The sequence below is a fragment of the Sylvia atricapilla genome, chromosome 2 (genome assembly GCF_009819655.1).
Source record: "Sylvia atricapilla isolate bSylAtr1 chromosome 2, bSylAtr1.pri, whole genome shotgun sequence".
Taxonomy (NCBI): Eukaryota; Metazoa; Chordata; class Aves; order Passeriformes; family Sylviidae; genus Sylvia; species Sylvia atricapilla.
The window spans coordinates 107,012,738-107,032,698 of NC_089141.1; the positions used below are offsets into that span (position 1 = coordinate 107,012,738).

Genomic DNA, 19,961 nt, shown 5'->3' on the forward strand with positions numbered 1-19,961 from the left:
TGCATCTGGCACAGGAGTGTGTAGCACTTTCTGAAATTTTGTCTGATTTATCTGACAGTTTGTGGTTTCATCATTCTTAGCGGTGCTTAGTTCTGCTCTGGGCTCTGTGTATTTGACCCTCCAGGTGGCAAATGAAATAACTGGATTCCCAATCATGGCTTTAGAAATTTTTTGCCTCCCTGCATTGAGAGAAAACTCTCCCAGGACATTCCAGGATCAGCAACCTGCTTAGTCAAAGGAAGTATTTGAGCCTTTGTAGGGTCTGGTAGGAGTACTAATCTCTTTAGAGTTTAAAAGTAAAAGTAAAAAAAAAAAAAAAAAAAAAAAAAAAGTTAAAAAGTAAAGGAGTTAAAAGTAAAGCTGAGAAGAAATTACCAGATGTCAAGTTAACCCTATCAAGTATCAAGTAGTTTTTATCCTCCCTGAATTCCCAGTGCCAGAATAACTCACAAGGTAGAGTGTTCTTGGCAGCCTGCTTGCCAGACCCCTGCACTGTGTTTCTGCAGTTTCTACCTGTAGCACATCATCAACCCAAAATGATGCTGTCAGAGATAATTTTTAACAATTATGTTAAAAACACTCTTGTCCTGAATTTCTAATTGTTTCACTCAGTCTTTCCTCTTTACCTCTTGGCTTTCCATTTCCAATAAAACCTGGTGCTTTTTTCCCCAGTTAAAAAATAATAAATGCCTGAGAGAATAATGCTTCATGTCATCCATGCTACCCCTGCAAGGGAAATCAGCAGAGTTTCAGAGCACCTTGACCAGACAAGCAATGACCCTGTGAGATTTGTGCTGATGCCTCATGCTCCCCAGTCTGCTGATGTCAGGATCTGGTTGGGTTAAAAGTGCTGTTTTCACCAGGAATTTTTCTAGGCAGTTCAAGAAAGAGCCTGACCTTCTTGATAATAACAAAGAACAGTTCATACTTTGGAATTCTTCCTTTTGCTTTCAAGTAACTTGGTCTTATGGTATGAATAGAAAGAATCTTTTCAAGGACTGACAAGTTGGTGGTGATGTTTTTTTCTTTTTTTTGGGGGGGGGTGGGGTGGGGTGTGGTATTTTTTTCCTATTAAAACAAATGCAGAGAATAAAAGTGTGGTTTTATGACTTAGCTGTTGTATGTCTAAGGCAGCAATCTAACCTAAAAAGCAACCCAAATCTATGGTTTGATTGTTTCCCAGTTTTCAGTGATAAGATGCTCATTACTCCTGACTTGTATTTCTGCCTTGCATTGACTTGTTGTGTGCTTCTGTTTGTGTATCACCTTCCTGTCCCACTTTCTTACCTGATAAAAACCACACTGAGAGTTGGGTCTGTCTTGCAGAAACAATGATTTTTTGTACTCTTTGGAAAAAACACCAAACTTTCATGCCAGTTATGTATAACTAGCCCCTGAGATAACCTGGTAAGTCTATAGGCCGTTCTTCAGTGGCTTCCAAACCATTACTAGATTTAGCTTTTGACAAATCAGACTGATGGTAATTTCAAAATCATCCACACATGTTTGTTTTGATTTTCAGGTAGTTGGATATAAATATACCCAGTGATTTTCTGCGTCCAAACTACAATTATTCAGGAAGCTTATTCTGCAGCTGCAGTTGATGCAATCTGAAGGCTTGCAGTGAGCACTGGCCAGGATCCAAGGGCATTCAATGATCAGGAAAATGACTGCCATTCCCAAGGAAGCAACAAAGGAGAAACTTTTATTTCTTGTGTAGCTGGAAGGAAAAGCAATACAACCTTGCCATCGAGTTAATTTAAAGAAGCATTTTTCAAAGTACCTCTGGACTGTGTGGATTTTGTCTCTCTGACACAAACGTGCCTTTGGACTTGTGCAAATAAATCACTGGAAGTATTGACTGGGCAAATTGGCCATTGACAGAGTGGCTGTTGCAGGATCATGACGAAGCACTTGGAGATCATCAATTTGTCATTTTTGTTGGAACATGAAAGGGAAACAATATTGGGAGTACTGAAGAGAGATGAGTACTTGAAAAAAGTGGAAGATAAAAGAATAAGGTAACCCTTTTTGTTATTGCTTTTAAATATATGGTTAGTAGATATATTTTGTGGTACCCAGTGAAGGTTTTCTATATGCCTCACACAAGGATGAGTGCTGTGAGATGGCACAGTTAATTGTAAGTTCAAGTGTGTTAAAAAGAATATTGCTTGCTAGTATGGTTCTCAGTAAACAAAAAAAAATCACATCCGTTGCTTCAAGGCAAAAGTATAAGAAAGATAACAAGTGCAAAAATGCACAGCAGCATTTTTAAAATTTCAGATTCTGTAGTTTTAGTCCAGTTTCGCTGAATTTCCTGTAAATGGAAAGGTTTAATAAGGCACTTGAACTCTCTTCTTCTGAGAGAGCTGCACACACAGGCTGCCTTCAGAGCTGACTGAGGGAGAGAAGTTTGGGAGGTGTCAGAGGGACAGAAAGTTGGCATCTCCCTCTGTTCAGAACTTGCTACAGCATGGGACAAATGCATGATGGCGTCCTTCTTCTTTCTGTTGTGGTGCTTACAAAACAGGGAAGAGGGATTTTTTTCAAGTGACTTAGATTTACTAATAAAATTTAAAATCTCAGGTGTTTATCTCTAAAGTCAGTGTTGGGAGTAGTGTCTCAGGATATTAATGGAGTCCATGTGTTCTTTTTCTATTCAGAAAAGCAAAAACCAAAGTTCAGAGGACAACGTGAGGAGGCAGGCTGAATCAGCAGCTTTAAAAGGCTCAGATTGAGTTGGTTCAGCTAAATATCAGTTCTGGAATGGTCCCTATGCTTTTCAAGGATGGTTTTGCTGCTTCATTTCACTTCCCCTCTCTGCCCTTTTAACGCTTCATACAGTGCTGGTTCTGTGAAAGAGGTTTAGTGTGGATGGATGCGGAACTTGGTGTTGACAAGGCTGTTGAATATAATGAATGATAGAGGGAAAATTTCCAGCCTTTGCTGGTTTCTCTCCATGAATCCCAAGGCCAGGCTGAGTTGTTCCTCCTTTTGTTTTTCTAAAAAACCTTTTAGACATTGTACAAAGCTATTTTAGGCATTGTAAAGGTGTATGTTCAGCACCTACTGAAGCTTCTTCTGTGTAAAACCATTATTTGGAAATCTAGACAGAGTTAGCCACAGGTTTTGAAAGCTTTTCTCCTTCACCTGAACCCAGTCTAAGTGCAGTGCCCCTGTTGGTGTGCAGCCCATTTACCTGGGGGAGCACAATGGCTCATCTAAAAGGAGGGGGTGAAATAAGACTGCTTCTGCTGCTGCCAGACTGGAGGGAAAGGTGTTTCTTTAAGGTGGTGTGGGCAAATTAATCATTTTGTCTCCTTAATGGTTTGTGAGATGAAGAAGACAACAGATGGAGCACTGCTTGTTCCAGGCATTCTGCTCTGTTTAGTAATAAAATAAAAATTGCAAATAAAGTATTTTACTTTCCTGAGGTGGTGGCCTTGGAAATGTGTGATGTGCCAATAATCATTTGTCAAAGGCATCAGTATGGAGTGTATCATATCACCAGATTCCTAAAGCCCTTGAAAGCTTTTTTCTCCTATTGTCACTTCCCAGTTTCAAATAGAATTTGAAATTCTGGAGGTTTTATAGAGTTCTTTGTTTTGTTTCATTTGGTTAGTTTGGGGTTTCTTCTGTTGCTTTTTTTTTTTTTTTTTTTTTCCAAATATGATATCTTAACCCCCTAAATTTTGTGCTTTTTATGGCATTGCTGGAATTCACTCTGCCAAATTTACTAAGTCTGGGAACTTGCAGCACCTCTGGAGAGTACAGCACAGTCCAGTGAAGTCACAAGTGGCACTGGCTTATTATCAGTGTTTTGGTAAAAATGGAAGAAGCACTCTAAGAAAATAACCCAAATCAAGTTAATCTGAAATATAATGCTAATTAAATAGCTAATGATGCAGTCTGATGCTTATGCATACTTCCAGCACCTATATATGAACCAACTGGCTTTGTATTTATTGGCACTAGACCATACTTTGTCTGATAACAGTGGAATACTGTCTATAAAATATTTCCAGCATTTAAAACCTATGAAGAATTTGATGGCTAACTGCTTCCTAAGAGACTTTTTAATTTTTCTTTCTCTCAGTACAACTTGGCAAGGATCTATAATCATAGCTTATAAGCATACTTCAGAGGAACATTTGTTGTCTTTAAAATTTCATTTGGTACAATCTGTTATATATTTTATTGAAGTATTTTGCAAAAGAGCAACTCCCTTTTAGTTTATTTTCACGGCATTTTCCACTCTGAGAAGATGTTTACTTGTATATGTACTGAAGAATTCTTATTATCCTGTTCCATTTTTTCTGAATCCATCTTGATAAATGTTTTTTTCTCTTCCTATTAGTTTTCAAAAGCCCTTGTAACTCAAAAAGACCTTTCTATTCACTATGAAAGCAATGGTAAATGCAGGAGGATATTCTAATAATGAAATTGTTAAGGGCTGTTTTTGCTATTGCTGCTCATACTCGTGTTCTGGAGTGCAGGTGGCTCCTCTTGTATTTTTCTTTGATGCACAATTATTTCACCCACATGAGAGAGAAACACAGAAGTCAAGGTCTAGTTTTGATGATACAAACAACCAATCTCCTTAATAAGGATTATGATTTATGTTCTTAATTCTAAGCGTGCATCTTGTGTGACTGGGAGTTTTGTTTGGATATTGATTTGAAGCTGTTATTAGATTACTTGTACAAATAACCTACCATGTTCTAAACATTGCTTTATGATGCTTTTGATGTCAGTTGAATTACCATCTTTTTTTTTTTTTTTCCAATTGCTAAGATTATTTGTGCAAAATCATTAATTCTTACGTTGGCTATTTTCTTAGGGTTTAAAATACAAAGTTCCTTTCCATTATTTATGGGCCACTGCTACAAATGCCATGCTTTTAGAGGAGACAGTAATAACTGCTGTGCTGGGAAAGCAATGAAAGAAGTTTCCAATTTTGTCCAAGTAAAAGGCTTTAATAGGTCGTTGCTTGAACCTCTCCCTCAGCATTTGGGTTGCGAGAAGTTGTGTAAGAATTACACCAGCCCCAGCTCTGTATTGACAAGGAAAATTAACATTCCTGCCTTTTCATCTGACTAAAATGACATCTTCTTATCAGTCCAAAGAGATCCATGGAAACATTTTAGGGCATTAACGTCATTAAAATATAGGAGAAATTGTTCACATGGATACCACCATGTGGTAGCTACAGGCAAGTACTTGAAAAAAGCAGAAGTTTGAGGAGTGGGAAGTGACTTATCTGCTGAGTATATATTTGGACTTGTTTACAAGCACAAAATGGTTCCAGGTCAGCATATATAATGTTAGTGGTGTGTGGTCTGTGTTTCTGTAGAAGTCCTTATAAATACTGGAAGGAGAGAGCCCTTGTGTTAAAACACATTGGCCAGCTGTACCTGGAAGTTGCAATGCTCCTGTCTGGCAGCTCAGTCATTTGTGAGATGTGTTTAACATCATTCACCACATTGTTATTTTATGAATCAGAGACTTTTCCATTAGGGTAATTACTATTTTCAGTACTCTAATGGTAGACGTGGCTGTTTTGTTGTCCTGTCCTACTTTGGGAACCATGATATTGCAGTGGTGAAAGAATTTTTCATGGTGACTAATTTTCATACACTGAGCACAATCTACTTAATTGAGGACTAGTAAAAAACCAACAGAAGATCTGTTCTGTCATTATTATTATTATTATTATTATTATTATTATTATTATTATTATTATTATTATTTCTACCTTAGTAACCATATTTATTTGACAGGATGAATGAGTGAGTTACCCAGAAAAAGTTCTATTAATGGAAGTTTGTCATAATTATGATATCCAGTATAATTTCAGTTCCCATGCCTCCTTTCCTTCTTTTCACTGGGCTCTGTTCTGCCATTCCTCTGCCACATCTCCTTTTCTTTGCAGATTCATTCTTTGCCTGTTTCCTTGTGTTGTCATCAATGTGCCTCCATACTTGGGTGTTCTTACCACAGTTTGTATCACATTGGTCTCTACATAAACGAAATGTGAAAACCTGTGCTTATTAAATAAGTATAAAAAGTACTTCAGGTACTCATATTTTACAATCCAAGGACATCTCAAGGGAAGTTGGTAATAGCCCAGTTCTTTCTGTGAACTCTCAATAATATTTATTGTTATTTTCTGCATACTGTGCCAGATAGTGAAGGGAATCTGGCTGAATTTGGAGAAAGTATTGAGATTCAGTCTGGAATGAAAATTGCCTTTCTTCCTCATGCTCAAGAATGTTGATGCCAATTCCTGCACAGAAATTCTACATTCTCTAGTATCTAAGTTAGCAGCTGCATAGATTCAGAACAAGGATGTTTCCATTCACATGTGCAAAAGCAATTCAGTTTTTTTCCCTGCCAAACTCTTTGATTATAATTGACTGAGGGAGGGAGAGGATTGCCCTTTTTTGCTTTTAATTCAGTTTTTTTATGACTCTTTGAAAATTTAGAATGGCAAAATAAAATTAGGCATACTTGGATTATGCTGCTCTACCTCTTCAGAGGAAAAAGGGTTTTGAAATGGGGAGAAAGAAGGTGCAGGAGAAATTTGAAAATAAACCTCATGGATTATGTATGCTATTACATTTGACTGTTTGTTTGTTTGTCTGTTTGTTTGTTTTAATGGAGAGGAGATGATGTAGAAAAAATTCAAATTTAAGTTTTCTAAAATCCTACTGAACTATAGAAAACCCCATCCAAACCAGTCAGTTTGGTAAAAGAACTTGCCTAGCTTAAAGTAAGTAGATAAGGCTTACAGAGTTAAAGGAAATTATTGATTTAAAGTCATTAAAGTGAATGGCTTGGGCAAAGAATGTCTTGTCTCTTGCAGTTGTATAGATATTTTACTTCTGAGGGATAAATATTCTCTAGGATAAAGCTTACTTTTAATAAAAAATGGATCTGTAAAAGCTTCTCATTGCTTCCTCTTTCCGGTGTTATAGGAGTTTTAGAATATTTAATCTCTTGAGTCTGCATTTGTGAAGGAACAAGGACATTTGCCTCCTTGCTTTCAGCATCCATAGGGAAGGAGCTGAGTTCTTTAGGGATTCCTGTGCCTCTGGTAGCTGGTGGACAACTGTGCCAAGAGCTATGACTTCTGGAGTTGGTTCATTTGGCTGGTTTTTTGTTTGTTTGTTGTGTTTCCTGCTGTATTTTATATGTGCCTTTTAGGCCACCTTTGGACAGGCTCAGGTTAAGGCATTCAGTGTTACCTGGAATACTGGTTATAACAGACCCCTTCTCCAACGTGCTTAACATATTTTCTCAGACAGTAGAGGGATACTAATATAAATTCACAGTTTAGAAAAATGGCTACATATTCTGTTATACTTGGCAGAATCAAATTTATTTTTAATAGCTATCTTTCATCAAACACTCATTGTAATAGGAAGTTTAGAAATTCCAATGAATGATAGGATTCCTTTTCTCCAGAAGCCTATTAAATTGGCTCCTGCTGAGTTTTATTACCCCTTTCATATCACTAGGAGAAGATTGATAAAGATTAATTCTTGTTTAATATTTGTGATTAAAAAATCTAACTCCACCTGTAAATGTATCCCTTTAAAATTATGGGGAGTGTAAATGTTAGGCTGGCACAAGGAAATTGGGTGTTTATAATGCAGCTGGTTCCTGCCCTGGGAAATAAATGTAGTGGTAAGTCAGTGCAGCTACAGGCTGCACTTGTTATCCCTTTTCAGTACAGTGTAAGCAGTGCAGCTCAGCTGTGCTTGTTTAGGGACTGTTATGATGATGGATTTTTTCAGATGACTCACCCACCTCCTCCCGCTCTTCCTGGCCCTTGAGACAGTTCATTTTTTACTTTCTTGAGTCATGAATGTATTTGTTGCAGTCAATCAGGAGTTCAGCTCGACAAATAATATAGGGAATCTGAAATGAAAGTTTGTATCCAGTGTATCCGTCCATGCACTCTTTGCTTGCTTTTGAATTTTTCTTTCTTATTTGTTTAATTGAGTGGAGAAACTGTGGGTTGATTTATCTTCTCTCAGTTCCCTGGAAGTAATCAAAGGCAATTTAAATTCACTTTAAAAACAAACACTTCTCAGAATTTATGCTGTTAGCAAATCAGCTATCACCTGATAAGAATTTTAGATTGTGTTCCACATAAGCAGTGTCAAATACTGTTGCAATCACCACTACTGAATAGCAGGAATAATCTCTTTTTAATGTCACAAGAACATTGATAAGTTTTTTCATCATGTTGATTTCTGAGCAAACTTTAAAAAAGAAATGCTCTGTTTATTGTTTTGAGCCTGTAGACATTTCCTAATTTCAAACTGGAACTATTTAAAACAAGTTTTATGCCCAATAATACTTCCAGCTAAGCACAAAAGGGCCTGAAAGTTGCAGTGGGGAGGGAGAAGGCTGAAGTGGAAGGAATTCAGTGGAGGATCTGTTTCACCATCAGACACCTGGATACAGGGCACAAGACAGAGTGATGATTGCCAGAAAGATGGCAACTGCCAATAACCGTGTGTCAAGTTCCTGAAACGCAATGGGTCATAGTCAATTTAAGTTTTTTCAGTAAAAATAAGCCATTGGAAACAAAACTCTTATGAAAAAAAACAAGCCTTTGCTAGTGTACAGTGTTCTGACCCTTTTGAGATTTGAGGATTAACAATATTCATCTTCTGAGTTACTCTGACACTAGGGTAAGGGTCAGGTGCTTGGTTTGCATACAGATACTCAAGTGCCAAAAGAAACTGGAACTGAGTTATTTGTGCCTCTTTAGTTCTTTGGTATGTGATTGACCAAATCTTTGCAAACCTGAATAAAAAGTAAAAATACAGTTGTCTCTGTATTTTTAAGATTCTCTGTTGAACATTCATTGGCAGTTCTGTTTTATAAAAAGTCAGAGTTTTGACAGGAGACCACAAAAAAGATGAGATAGAGAGAGAATGACCAGTGATCAAGTAAAGAAGTGGTGGTCCAGTTTGGCAATCAAATTAGGTGAGAGTAACAGGAGAACATTGTAATTAAGAAAATGGAGGCTAAAGGAAGGTGAGGAAGGGTGTGCGGCTGCTGCTGGGTGAAATAGAGAAGATAAGTGACAAAGCCTGTGGAAAAGGCCAATGTGTTCAATGTCTTCTTGGCCTCAGTCCTTACAGGTCTGACAGGTCTTTGGAAATTCCACCCCCTGAGGTCATTGCAAAAGCGCAGGGCAAGGTGAATTTGAACCTGAAAAGTGCTGCAGTACCTCTCACTGTGTGAAAGCACAATCAATCTTAACAAATTTCCTTAAAGTCAGCTGGTACTCGAAGTGGCCATGTAGCACAGCACTTTATCTCTGACAACTTCACTTTGCTGGAGGGGTGACAGTAAATCATTAAACATTTGTGAATGTTGTTTGATGTTTAGTGAGATGTGAGTGACCATAAACTCAGAGGCAATTAGATGTGTTCACAAGCTCCTAAAGGTGTATTTGTTATTCAAGCAGACAGATGTGGCATCTCTTTTTAAAATGGTGTGGTCAAGAGCATTCTGGTGGTGAGTGGTGTGGGTTGTCTTTACTTCTCAGTCCAGAAGAAGCAGATGAGCTCTCTTTGGATGTTTGAAGCCAGACTTGCTTGGAAGGCAGATCCAAGGATAGGGCTGGCAAAAATAAAGATCATCTCCCTTCTCTGTGCTCAGTGGCAACACTCAGCACCACTGGCAGGTTTCACAGCACAAGTCAGCTCTCTGCATTTGGAGCTGACCCACAGAGGGAAATGGACACATGTCTGGAACAAAAAGCATCTCTGCAGGAAGTGAGGAGATGTAATAAGAAATCAATAAACTGCAATAACAGTTAGTACCAAAAAAGAATGTGAAGCCTGGACAGACTTTTGAAGGCTCGGGCATGAGAGAAAGGCTTTTCGGACTGGATGTGGGAGAAGAGTCTAAAGATTTTGGATAGAGGCCAGCAGAGGAAAACCCTTGACTGGGATTTGCAGTTGCTGCCTGGAGGGACTGGGCATGACCTTTTTGTAAAGCTGTCAGAGGCTGAGCATCCACAGGTCAGGTGGCTGCAGAGCAGCTGTTGTTCATGGGATCCCAGTGGGAAGCAAAATGCTGGCCAGCCTTTTAGCAAGGCAGTGCATCCACAAATAACCTCATTCTGTCACAGCTGACTCCCTGGTGGCCCAAGCAATGTTCCTAGCTTCCTTTACAAGGTTGCAACCTGCAACCTTTTATTGGTTTTGTCTTCCATGTGGTTTTCTTCTGACACATTTTTACTGATCTTTAGGTGATGGTGGCAGCAGGTTTTTAAATCCCCCCCTTAAACATCTGTGTGTGTAGAGATATAGTGATTTCAGTGAGCTGGAGTGCTTCATGACTGAGGGGCTTTGGGGGCTCCTGGCTGATGATGAAAGAAGCATAGGGAAGGGTGGTGTAATGGGGAAACAGCAATACCCAGGCATGTAAAACTGAAAGAATTTAGCAGCCACTGAGCTTAGTTACATCTCAGAGTTGTTTTCTTGTTTAGGATCCATCCCATTGGCCATTGAAACTGCAGACTTCAAAATTAAGTCTAAGACACAAATATTTTTATTCTGTGGAGTCAGTGGTAGAACTGCTAAGATCTGCAAGTCACACTATTTAAACTGACATTCTCCTATTTTACTTTGATTGTGGCATCACAGCATAACACCACTATCTATTTAGATCTTTTTGTTTGGGCTATCTTAAGGCTTTGAATAACTGGTGAAGAACTGCATATGTACACCTAACTAACTCTGCACTGGAATATTATTAAATGCACATTAATTGCAGAAAGTGTATTCTTCTTTTCCTTCTGTGCATGCACTGGATGGTCTCACTTCTGAGTTGCTGTCAACCTGGGCTCAGCATGACTTGAGTTATTGATGAGGGAGAAGCAAAGATGGTTTATCAGTTATCCAGAACTGCTCAGCTATCTGCAGTTACTTGTAGTGATATTCCAGATTTTTCTCTTGACTGCATGTCTGATAGCTGGAGGATAGATTTATTCTGTTGCATCAAGAAATACAGCAACTACAACCCAAAAAACTTGCACTTACTCGTGTCTTGTATTTTTAACACAAAATCTTAATCTGTTAATAAATTCTCACAGATCACTGAGTTGAACGTCCAGATTAAAAATTTGTTTTGTTTTGTTTTGTTTTAGGAAATTGAAGAATGAGCTTCTGGAAGCGAGAAGGAAAGGTGGCAGCCACCACTCTGAGCAGGACAACAGCAGGGTCTGCGTTCGCTGCCAGAAAAGCCTGGGCTTCATCTTTGACAGGGGAGAGCAGTGCCAGGGCTGCAGGCTGCGGGTGTGCAGCTCGTGCCGGGTGCTGGGAGCTGACGGGCAGTGGAAGTGCTGCGTGTGCGCCAAGATCGCGTAAGTTGGTGGATGTTGCAGCCACCCTCGGGGTACAGCCCTGCCCGGGGCTTTGTGGTGGTGCCGCTGTGAAAAACAGAGCCCACTTTCCTGGTAAATGTTAAGAAGGAGGTTTAATAATAGAAAATAAGACAATTAGGAAACAAAAAGGCAAAGTAACGGCGGTGCTGAAATAGCACAACCTGCTATTTCAGAGGCCTTCTTTAAATACCGTTTCTATTGCGTCAGTGTGTTGAATATTCATATTTTTTTCATGAACTAGTTTCCATATTCCAGGAACTGTTTTGCATGGTCTCTCCTTGGGTCTGCATTTTTAGAGCATGCATGTTTCTTGGCTGTGTCTTCATTATCACCTCCAGCTTGGGAATTGGTCTGTACTTTCTTCAGATGGTAGATGCTGATAGTTGGTATGTCAATAGCAGGGTCTTCTTTACACGTTCACTGGATGTTATCCTGGCCAGACAGACAGTTTAAGCATACTATATTAATACAACATAACTTTCTAATATAACACATATAGTATTCATTTCAATATTTGCAAAAAGCCAATCATATATACTTGCAACACCAGCATTGTACAATCTCCTTAGCACAAAAGAACCTGCACAGAGAATATGGAGAATATACAAGGGTAGAGGCTTATTGGGAGTTTTATTTGCTGCTCTGACTCTTTTCCCAATTCCAAGCCAACTAGCTTGTTCTCCAAAGACTTGGAAGAATAGTTTGCTTGATTGTTTGGTAATATGGGATTTTTTAGCTTGACTTGGTAAGATAACCATGAAAGAAAGGAGAAATGTGTTGGGCAACAAAACTGAACTATGTACCCTGATGTAAAGACTGGATGATGTAAAAAAAACCAACTCAATAAAAAAACAATTGGAGGGATTTATTTAACAGATTGTCAAACTAACAAGATCAGAAAGGGAAGGTTTTCTGTAAATTGTCTCAGGAAGTGAACACAAATTGCTAGTTCTGTCAAGGCTTTAGCTACCTAGACAGCTAGTCAAGAATTAACATGGCAGGGCATGGGGCTTAGGGTTTGTGTCTCTACCTTTAGCTTTAGAAGGCCACATCCATTTTTAAGTAGATGCCTTAACCTTCTCTGCATCCAGCAGGGCACATCCAAAGGACACTGTCTCACATCTTAAAATGAAAAATGTTTAAGTGTTTGATTTGTGAAATGATTTTAAATTGGCAGGGGCCTGGCTGAGCTCCTTGTATTTTGCCTCTGGCAGTTCCTGAGATAATGTCAGTGCTGTGCCTTTGAGCAGTGATAGAGTGCAGGTGAGGTGACAGCATGGAGAACAGCAAACACAATGCTACTCTTTGAAAATGAAGAAAAGAACAAGGGATTTGTTGACCCTGCCACACTACCTCTAATTTCTCTAAAAACACCAAAACAAATGGTAGCTGTGTTGTTTGAAAGCCAAGACAAGGTGACAGGATGATGAGTAAGAGCTGGCTCAAGGACAAATAATGTCAAAACCAATTTTGTTTCCACTTTTGATAGGTGATAGAGGAGGACCTGTTGCTGTCTTATAGCTTGGCTGAAGTTAACCTTTTGATACTCTCTCTTGTTCCTTTCTAATAGGCTGACAAATTAGGGTAGCTGTGCCCTGGAATAAATTCTGCCAATGTGATTGCAGACCTGCCTGGAAAATTGTAAAGCTCTGTTCTCAGCGTGGCTATGGACATTTCACTGTCAAAAAAAACTCAAGAAAACAAAGCCCAAGAAACCCCAAACAAACTAAAAGAAAAAACCCAGAAAGTGCCACACATATAAACCAGATAAAACTTTTAAAAAACCCCAGTGATATAGAGCAGAATATTTGCTGGCTTATTACTGTGAAATATTTTAGTTAAGTTCCTTGATGCAGCAGATGAATTTGCCAGTTACACCTGCAGGAGACATAAAACTGAGAGATGCTCCAGGCATGCTGAAGGACAGGACTGGGTTTCAAAGTGATGCTTAGAATTTAGAGAAGTGGTTTGAAGGTATGGCGAGTGATGGCTCCCTGTGGGCATGTGGAAGTACTACATTTGGGAAAAATGCAGTTGCAGAAACATAAAACGAGGATAAAAAACAGCTTCTGCAGCTGTTCCTTAGGAAAGGATCTGGGTATTGTACTGGATAAAAGCTGAACATGAATCAACAGAATTTTCCACTGCAGAAAAATTGAGCATCACACAATGATGTACAAGCCAAATAACGGCCTGTAAAATGTGTGATAAAATCCTATTTTATGTAGAGTACCTTCCCATTTCTGTCTATCAGAATTCATATTGGCAACCCGGAGAAAGTTCAGCAGAAAATAATGAAACTTAGCACACAGGATGTCCAGAACAATAGAAGGAGTCACAAGTGTTCAGCCCAGGTGAGAGAAGACTGAAGGTACCTGAGTTTTAAATCTACAGAAATCCGTTTACAGGCTGTTGTATGACCCCTCTTTGGGTAAAAGTAATGTGATACTTAAATTGCAGTGAAAGGATGTAATTTAGATGATACGAATGATGATTGACATAACTTGGAAGAGTTGCAGAATGTTGCTTTAACACAGCTCCGATAAACCTCTTTCGGAGTAGGACATCAATAAAGGTGGTCCTGTTTTGGGACTGAAAGATCGATGAGGCAACTTCTCAAAACACATGTAACTTCTGCTTCTCCTGATTGTGCTGAAATTCTGCGTGCCAAGCAGTGCTCTTAGCAATCAACTTGACAATTAATTCTGGTTGAAGTCTGTCTTTAGGTTGCTACAAATTACACAGTGTAATTTGCTTGTAAAGTAGTAAACTTTGCAAGTGCTGAAGTTCTGTCCAGGTTGAGTATCTTTATTGAATTGAAAGCTCTCTCTCTCTCTCTTTTCTTTTTGTTCATTTGCAGTGTTTCTGCAAGACTTCATGACAGTTAATGATGCGTAAAATATCTTTTACATTGCTGGGAGTACACAGAGAGATTATCTTCTGTGTGGGCAGTGAGGAGATGGAAGTTTGGGAAAGGCATTTCAGTTACATCACTGCACATAGTTCTTGCTTAAATCATTTCAATTCTACTTTTCTACAAGTCAAAAATGCAGGGGAAATCAGGATTTTTAGGCGTTTTATCTTACAGTTGATGGAGGAGCTGATTAAGTTAATAGGGCCTTTGGTAAGATGAAAAGGCTGAAGGAAAGGAAAAGAAAATAACTCACTGTTAAGAGACATTTACGCTTTATAAGTAGCAAACAAAAGGCAGGAAGAGGGAAAAAATCTTATAGCTCTGTAGCACTGACCTGCATAGTGTTTGTGTCTGTCAAATTTGGCTGTTCTATCATGCTTTCCAAAGAGTGTTGGAAAACTTTTGTATCTGTCCCTCTCCTTCATGCCTTTTCTATCAGCCTTGATTATGTTGATATCTGTATAGACTCTGGTCCCTGCTGAGCTGCTCCATTAGCAGAGCCAGGCTAAACTCTTGTTGTACACGTGTATTGTCACACAGACTGTGTGAGACCCTTAAAAGTCAGGGAGAAGTGTTTACGGCCTTTGTGAACCCTTACAAGGTGCTGTACTAGTTCATGGCTGTCCTCCCCAAGTTGTGCTCTAGAGTATCTTTTAAGTGCTAGTTAAGTTGGTGGTTATAGCAGTAGCTTGTACAAGCCCTCTTCCTTGTCATGAATTACACCTGCAGGAATATGTCCAAAAGTTTTCAGAGCTGTTGAAAAACCCTAATTAGTACATTTAGTGTCAGAGAAGAAGGTCTGGTACTGGATGGGGAGTGTGTTCATTCAAAGAGACAACAACTGCACTGATTTCTGCAGAAATACCTTGAATTACACAGATAATCCAAAGTGGTTGCAGAAACAACTTGCTGTGTCAATGAAAGGGATGTAGGTAATATCAGCCAATATCTGCCTCTTGCTTCATTTAATACATTTTAACATTTTTTTCCTTATGAGCTTTTTGAGTCCAGCCTGCCTGGTCCTAATGCTGTAGTCTGGGATACTTTCAATACAGTGAAAGCGCATTTTGCCACATGGCCTGGGATCAAATGATGTTATTGCTTTAAGAGTTATGGTGGATTTAGGTCCACCTAACAAAAAAAAAAAAAAACAAAAAAAAAAAAACCAAACCAAACCAAACCAAAACAAAACAAAAAACAAAAAAAAAAAAAAAAAAACCCCAAAAAAAGCCCCCAAAAAACAAAACAAACCAAAAACCAAAAGGAAAACAAAAACAAAACCAAAAAGGTGGCAAACTGCAAGCATGCTCACTTTGATTTGAAGAACAGTAATTTCAAGATGCTAATTTTATAAGTATGTGGTACAGCATAATATTATTGTCTGAACAAATTAAAAAACCCCAAGAACAACAGAGTAACATGATGGTGGCTGTAGGGGTGAGATGCCAGTTCATTTAATAATACATTCTCTTTGTTCATCTGTCAATCAGAACATCATCTGGCAACAATAGATTCTGACTTCTATAAAATAATATTTAGAGCATTTTGTCTGCCATTTCTCCAGAGACAGACTTACCTGAAAAACATCTTATGGTGATGGGGAAGCTCATTACATTAATTACATTCTGAAAAGCTTTCAAAAAAAGATATTCAGTGAATTTGAGGAAAGACATTTGAATGTGAATAGGGAGAGAAGTTCATCGGTATTTTTAAGTATAACAAACAGATTTATGTGTAAGGTGTCTTACAGTTTACAGTTACTGTCAAAGTATATCTCCCTTGAATGTCCATAAAGAGAAAATTACTCAGTTGGATTTTGCTCCTCCTGCATGTTATTACCAGGTAAAATACAAAGTCTCAAGAGAAAGCCTTCACAGGTCAGGAAGGATTAGAGCTAAGTCCTCAGCCAAACTCTTAGTTCTCCAGCTTAGGTCAGAGAACAAGACAGCCCTTATCCATGTGATTGTGTTCAATAGTTGTGTTCTTGAACTATTTAATGAGGTAAATCGAGCCTGTATGTAGTGATGCACTTGAAAGAGGAATCTTTCTGCTCCATTCCCTGCATACAAGGAACTGAGGTCAGCAGGAGCTTTCAAATATGGGCGTTAAAAGAAACTTTCCATTAAAGCCTCTTTTTTTCCCCATACATCTTCTTAAATTACGATCAGGTTTTGTTTTAAATTTGGCAGACAAAATGATCAGTAGATTGAGGGAAATTAAGTTCTTCCAGCTGTCTTCTGAAAGGTATAGTTCACACCTTGATGCTGTCTGTATTTCTTATTGCATGTCTAGGTATGTGAGAGCACTGCCTTTATATATCAAATGCCTAGGTAGCCCTCGTTCTTACATCTGAACAAAGCAATAATGGAAAATTTATCTTAATCTCTGAAATAATTATGCTGTCTTAACATGTCATGAAAATTCATTGGTATCTCTTAGTAACATTTATTCCCATTAGGAGCCTAAAAATAGAGCCATTTCCAGTGTTTTACTATGCAAATACTTTTCAATTTTCTTATAATTTTATTTTAGTAACTTTTAGGCAAGTTTTCCTTCTTTTCACAGGGTCAAAAAATTCTGTTTAATAGCCTCACAGTGTAATAAAACTTAGAGTGCAATTTATTTATATTGTAGAAAATACTTTGTGGAATTGAATACATACAAAGATGAGGGTGTGTGAGGGTATATGGTAAGGCTTTGGTATGTTCAAACACAGGCTGCATTTTATCCTGCCTTTGGTTTTGCCTTTTTTCCCACAATTTCTTCCTGAGGAGGAAGTAAAAATAACTTGAGGAACAGGTTTGGAAAGGAAGGTAGGCTGAATCTCTTGCTTCTGCTGTGGATGTGAACTAGACAGGATGATCAAATGGAGAAGAAACTGTTTTACAAATGTGGGGCTTTGCTCTAAAGAAATAATTGAAAGTAACAGTTGGGACTTTCCATCTGAAATGGATTTTTTTTATTATTAACTGGGACACTTAACCATGAAGTGCCTCATAGAAATGAGAGTGGAAAATCTGAATTTTCCACAGGGGGAGGTTATAGGTTGTGGTCTGGTTTTAAATTAGCAGTGTGTCATTATTTTTTTTAGTAGGAGATCACAGAGGGGGAAGAAGCACAGAACCATAACCTGCTCCTTCTCACATGATGATGTGAGTAGGTGGATCAGTAATTAACATAGAAGGACTTTAGCAGATACCCAAAGTACTTGGTACTCAACTGAAATGCCTAAATGCTAATTTTTCTAGCTGTTCTGAGCATAGGAAAGAGCAATCATGCAAAAATTGCTATTATTACAATTTATAACACTGCTTTCCTGTTTTCTAAAGCTACTGACTTCAGCATCTGTTCAACACCTTGGAAGGCCAGTCTAAATCCTGTTTTGGTAGAAATTATGCATATTGTTCACATAATGGGCTAGATCTAACTGGGAAAGTAAAGAAAATGCATGCACATATCTTAATCTGCAGTCAGGGTGGACCTTGGGCCCATTTTGCAAACAACAGAGCCAAACCTGCAGGCACTAATTTAATCTACTGTTGAGTAAAGCCCCTGTTTCTTTCCACCTGAAGCAGTTCTTTAGACAGAAAGGGTTCATTTAAATCCTGTATTTGAAATAGTGCATCTTTCTTCTATCTCAGTAGGAGAGAGACTCCCTTTGTCATAATTGCATGAAAATAACATTATTATTATAAGATTGTTTAGGTCTTGCTCTTCAGTTTTTTGATTCAGAATGTCAAATGCAATTATGAAATTCAAACTTCAAGTCAGAGACTCAGGCAATCATTTGATCTGAAGTAAATTCTATTTATGTGTAGAACAAAAATTCTTTTAATAGGTACTCCTGACGTGTTTGAGTGATTAAGATAACATGAACACTCATCTTTGTGAGAATTGTTCAGCATACATGGAAAATAAATCCAATACTAGTGCACTAGAAATTCAAAGCTGCAAAGCTTGGGGATTTTCCCTTTATATCATTTGAAAGTGATATTTTTGTAGAAATTATCTGTTGGGTAAGGCCACTTTTTTCGCAAAAAAATGTCCGCCAGTTGAAGTCAGGATCTCAAGACAGTAAGCGATGAAAATAAGGATGAAGTTCTGAAGTGAAGGTTGAGGTCTCTTGTTTCATGCAGCACTTGCAATGGCTGTCTGCTTTTCCCCCTTCACTGTGGATAAACTGAGATGGCCAGAGGGGTGAAGCACTTGACTAAAGCAAAGCAATTCTCCCTTTACTTACCATATTTTGTGCCTCAGTTAAGGGAGTTGTCTGTGCTTTGCCTCAGCCCTCATTCTCCTGGTGAAGTCAGAGCAGTGTGAGCCTCTCTGGAGTATCCCTGTCAAGGAGTTGGCACCTCACTGAAAATGTGAATCCTAAAAACATCAGTGTAATGTAGAAGGTGGGCAGTTCAGTTTGCTGTCATTACCTGACTGGGCACACAGGTCAGCTCTGTCAGAGTAGTGACTGACACACTCCTTTGCCTGCTCAGCCCTGAAAAAGGGGTTTTCACCCTCCTCTTTCCTTGGGGCCCAATTTGTGTTTGCCAGCAGTGGCCTGGAACTTCCTTGGTTAGGCAGGACACCAGCTGGGTAACTTGGGGCTGTTTGGTAGTGGCAGGTTGCAGATGGCAGAGAGAGATTAGTCGGAGAAGTAGATTGCTAGTTATCCTTTGCCAGAAGATAAAGGGATCAACCACTGTTGCCCAAATAAACTGATCTATCCCTTCCCTGCAAAGCTTCTGTTTTGAGGAAGAGGAATATTGGTCCAGTAGTTGCACAGGGATGGCAAGGGAAGGGAAAGTCCTTCTGCACAGTTCTCCTTCCTCACTCCCAGCCTGGTGCCAACCTTTCCCATCTTGTGGGCTGCTTTACTGCCAGAGAGAGAAGGAGCAGAGGTTGTTCAGATGGCGTGGGATGGAGCAGGGACACGGAGACTGATGGTGGGCCCTAGGGTCCCACATCACAGTGCAATGGAGGAGAGGAGGGTCCTCTCCCAGGGATGGATGCTGAGGGAGGACCTGCCTCCACCAGCAACATCACTGCTGATTCTTTCTTGCACAGCCCAGAAATCCTCCATCCCTTTCCTTCCCAGACTCCTTCCACAGCTGCCCCAACCATCCCTCCCTTGCTGCAGCTCCCTTGGTCTCTCCAGCCCCCGTGACCCTCCCTGAGCTCTTGTCCTGCCATGGAAGGATCAAATCAGATCACAAAGCTACAGGACAGCAAAACAAGCAGACACTCTGGTCTCAGCCACCCTTCCACGCAGGCTGAAAGCCCCTGGGGGCCTGTGATGCAGGAGGCACCACAGAGGTTTTCTCTCCCTCATCATTGTTCACATCTGGCCCAGAAAATGTAGGGGATGGCTCTCCAGGGGCTCTGTGCAAAGAGCTGCCCTTCCATGAACCACAGCAACCCAGGTGAGTGTTACAATCAGGGCTGTGTGTGAAAATAATTGCAAGGTTTGGCTGTAAAAGCCTGGAGCTCTGCTGAAACCCTGGGTGAAAGTCACAGCTCCTTTAGGTTGTCAGAGCTTGGAGAAGGATGGAAATGCTTCTCTGGATAAGGATGTGGGCAGTATTCTGCCTGATCTTGATCAAGTTAAATATTCCTGGTAAGATGTCAGGGATGGGT

At 39.4% G+C, this 19,961-nt stretch overlaps 1 protein-coding gene across 1 annotated transcript in view; it reads left to right on the plus strand.

Moving 5' to 3' along the window:
* The first annotated feature begins 1,531 nt into the window (after window positions 1-1,531).
* Window positions 1,532-19,961, plus strand: part of SYTL5 (synaptotagmin like 5) — a 53,935-nt gene continuing 35,505 nt past the window's right edge. The window contains exons 1-2 of the mRNA XM_066314042.1: window positions 1,532-2,021; window positions 11,180-11,395. Of these exons, the coding sequence (XP_066170139.1) occupies window positions 1,903-2,021; window positions 11,180-11,395 (335 nt within the window). The 5' untranslated portion in view covers window positions 1,532-1,902. The remainder of the gene's footprint in view (window positions 2,022-11,179; window positions 11,396-19,961) is intronic.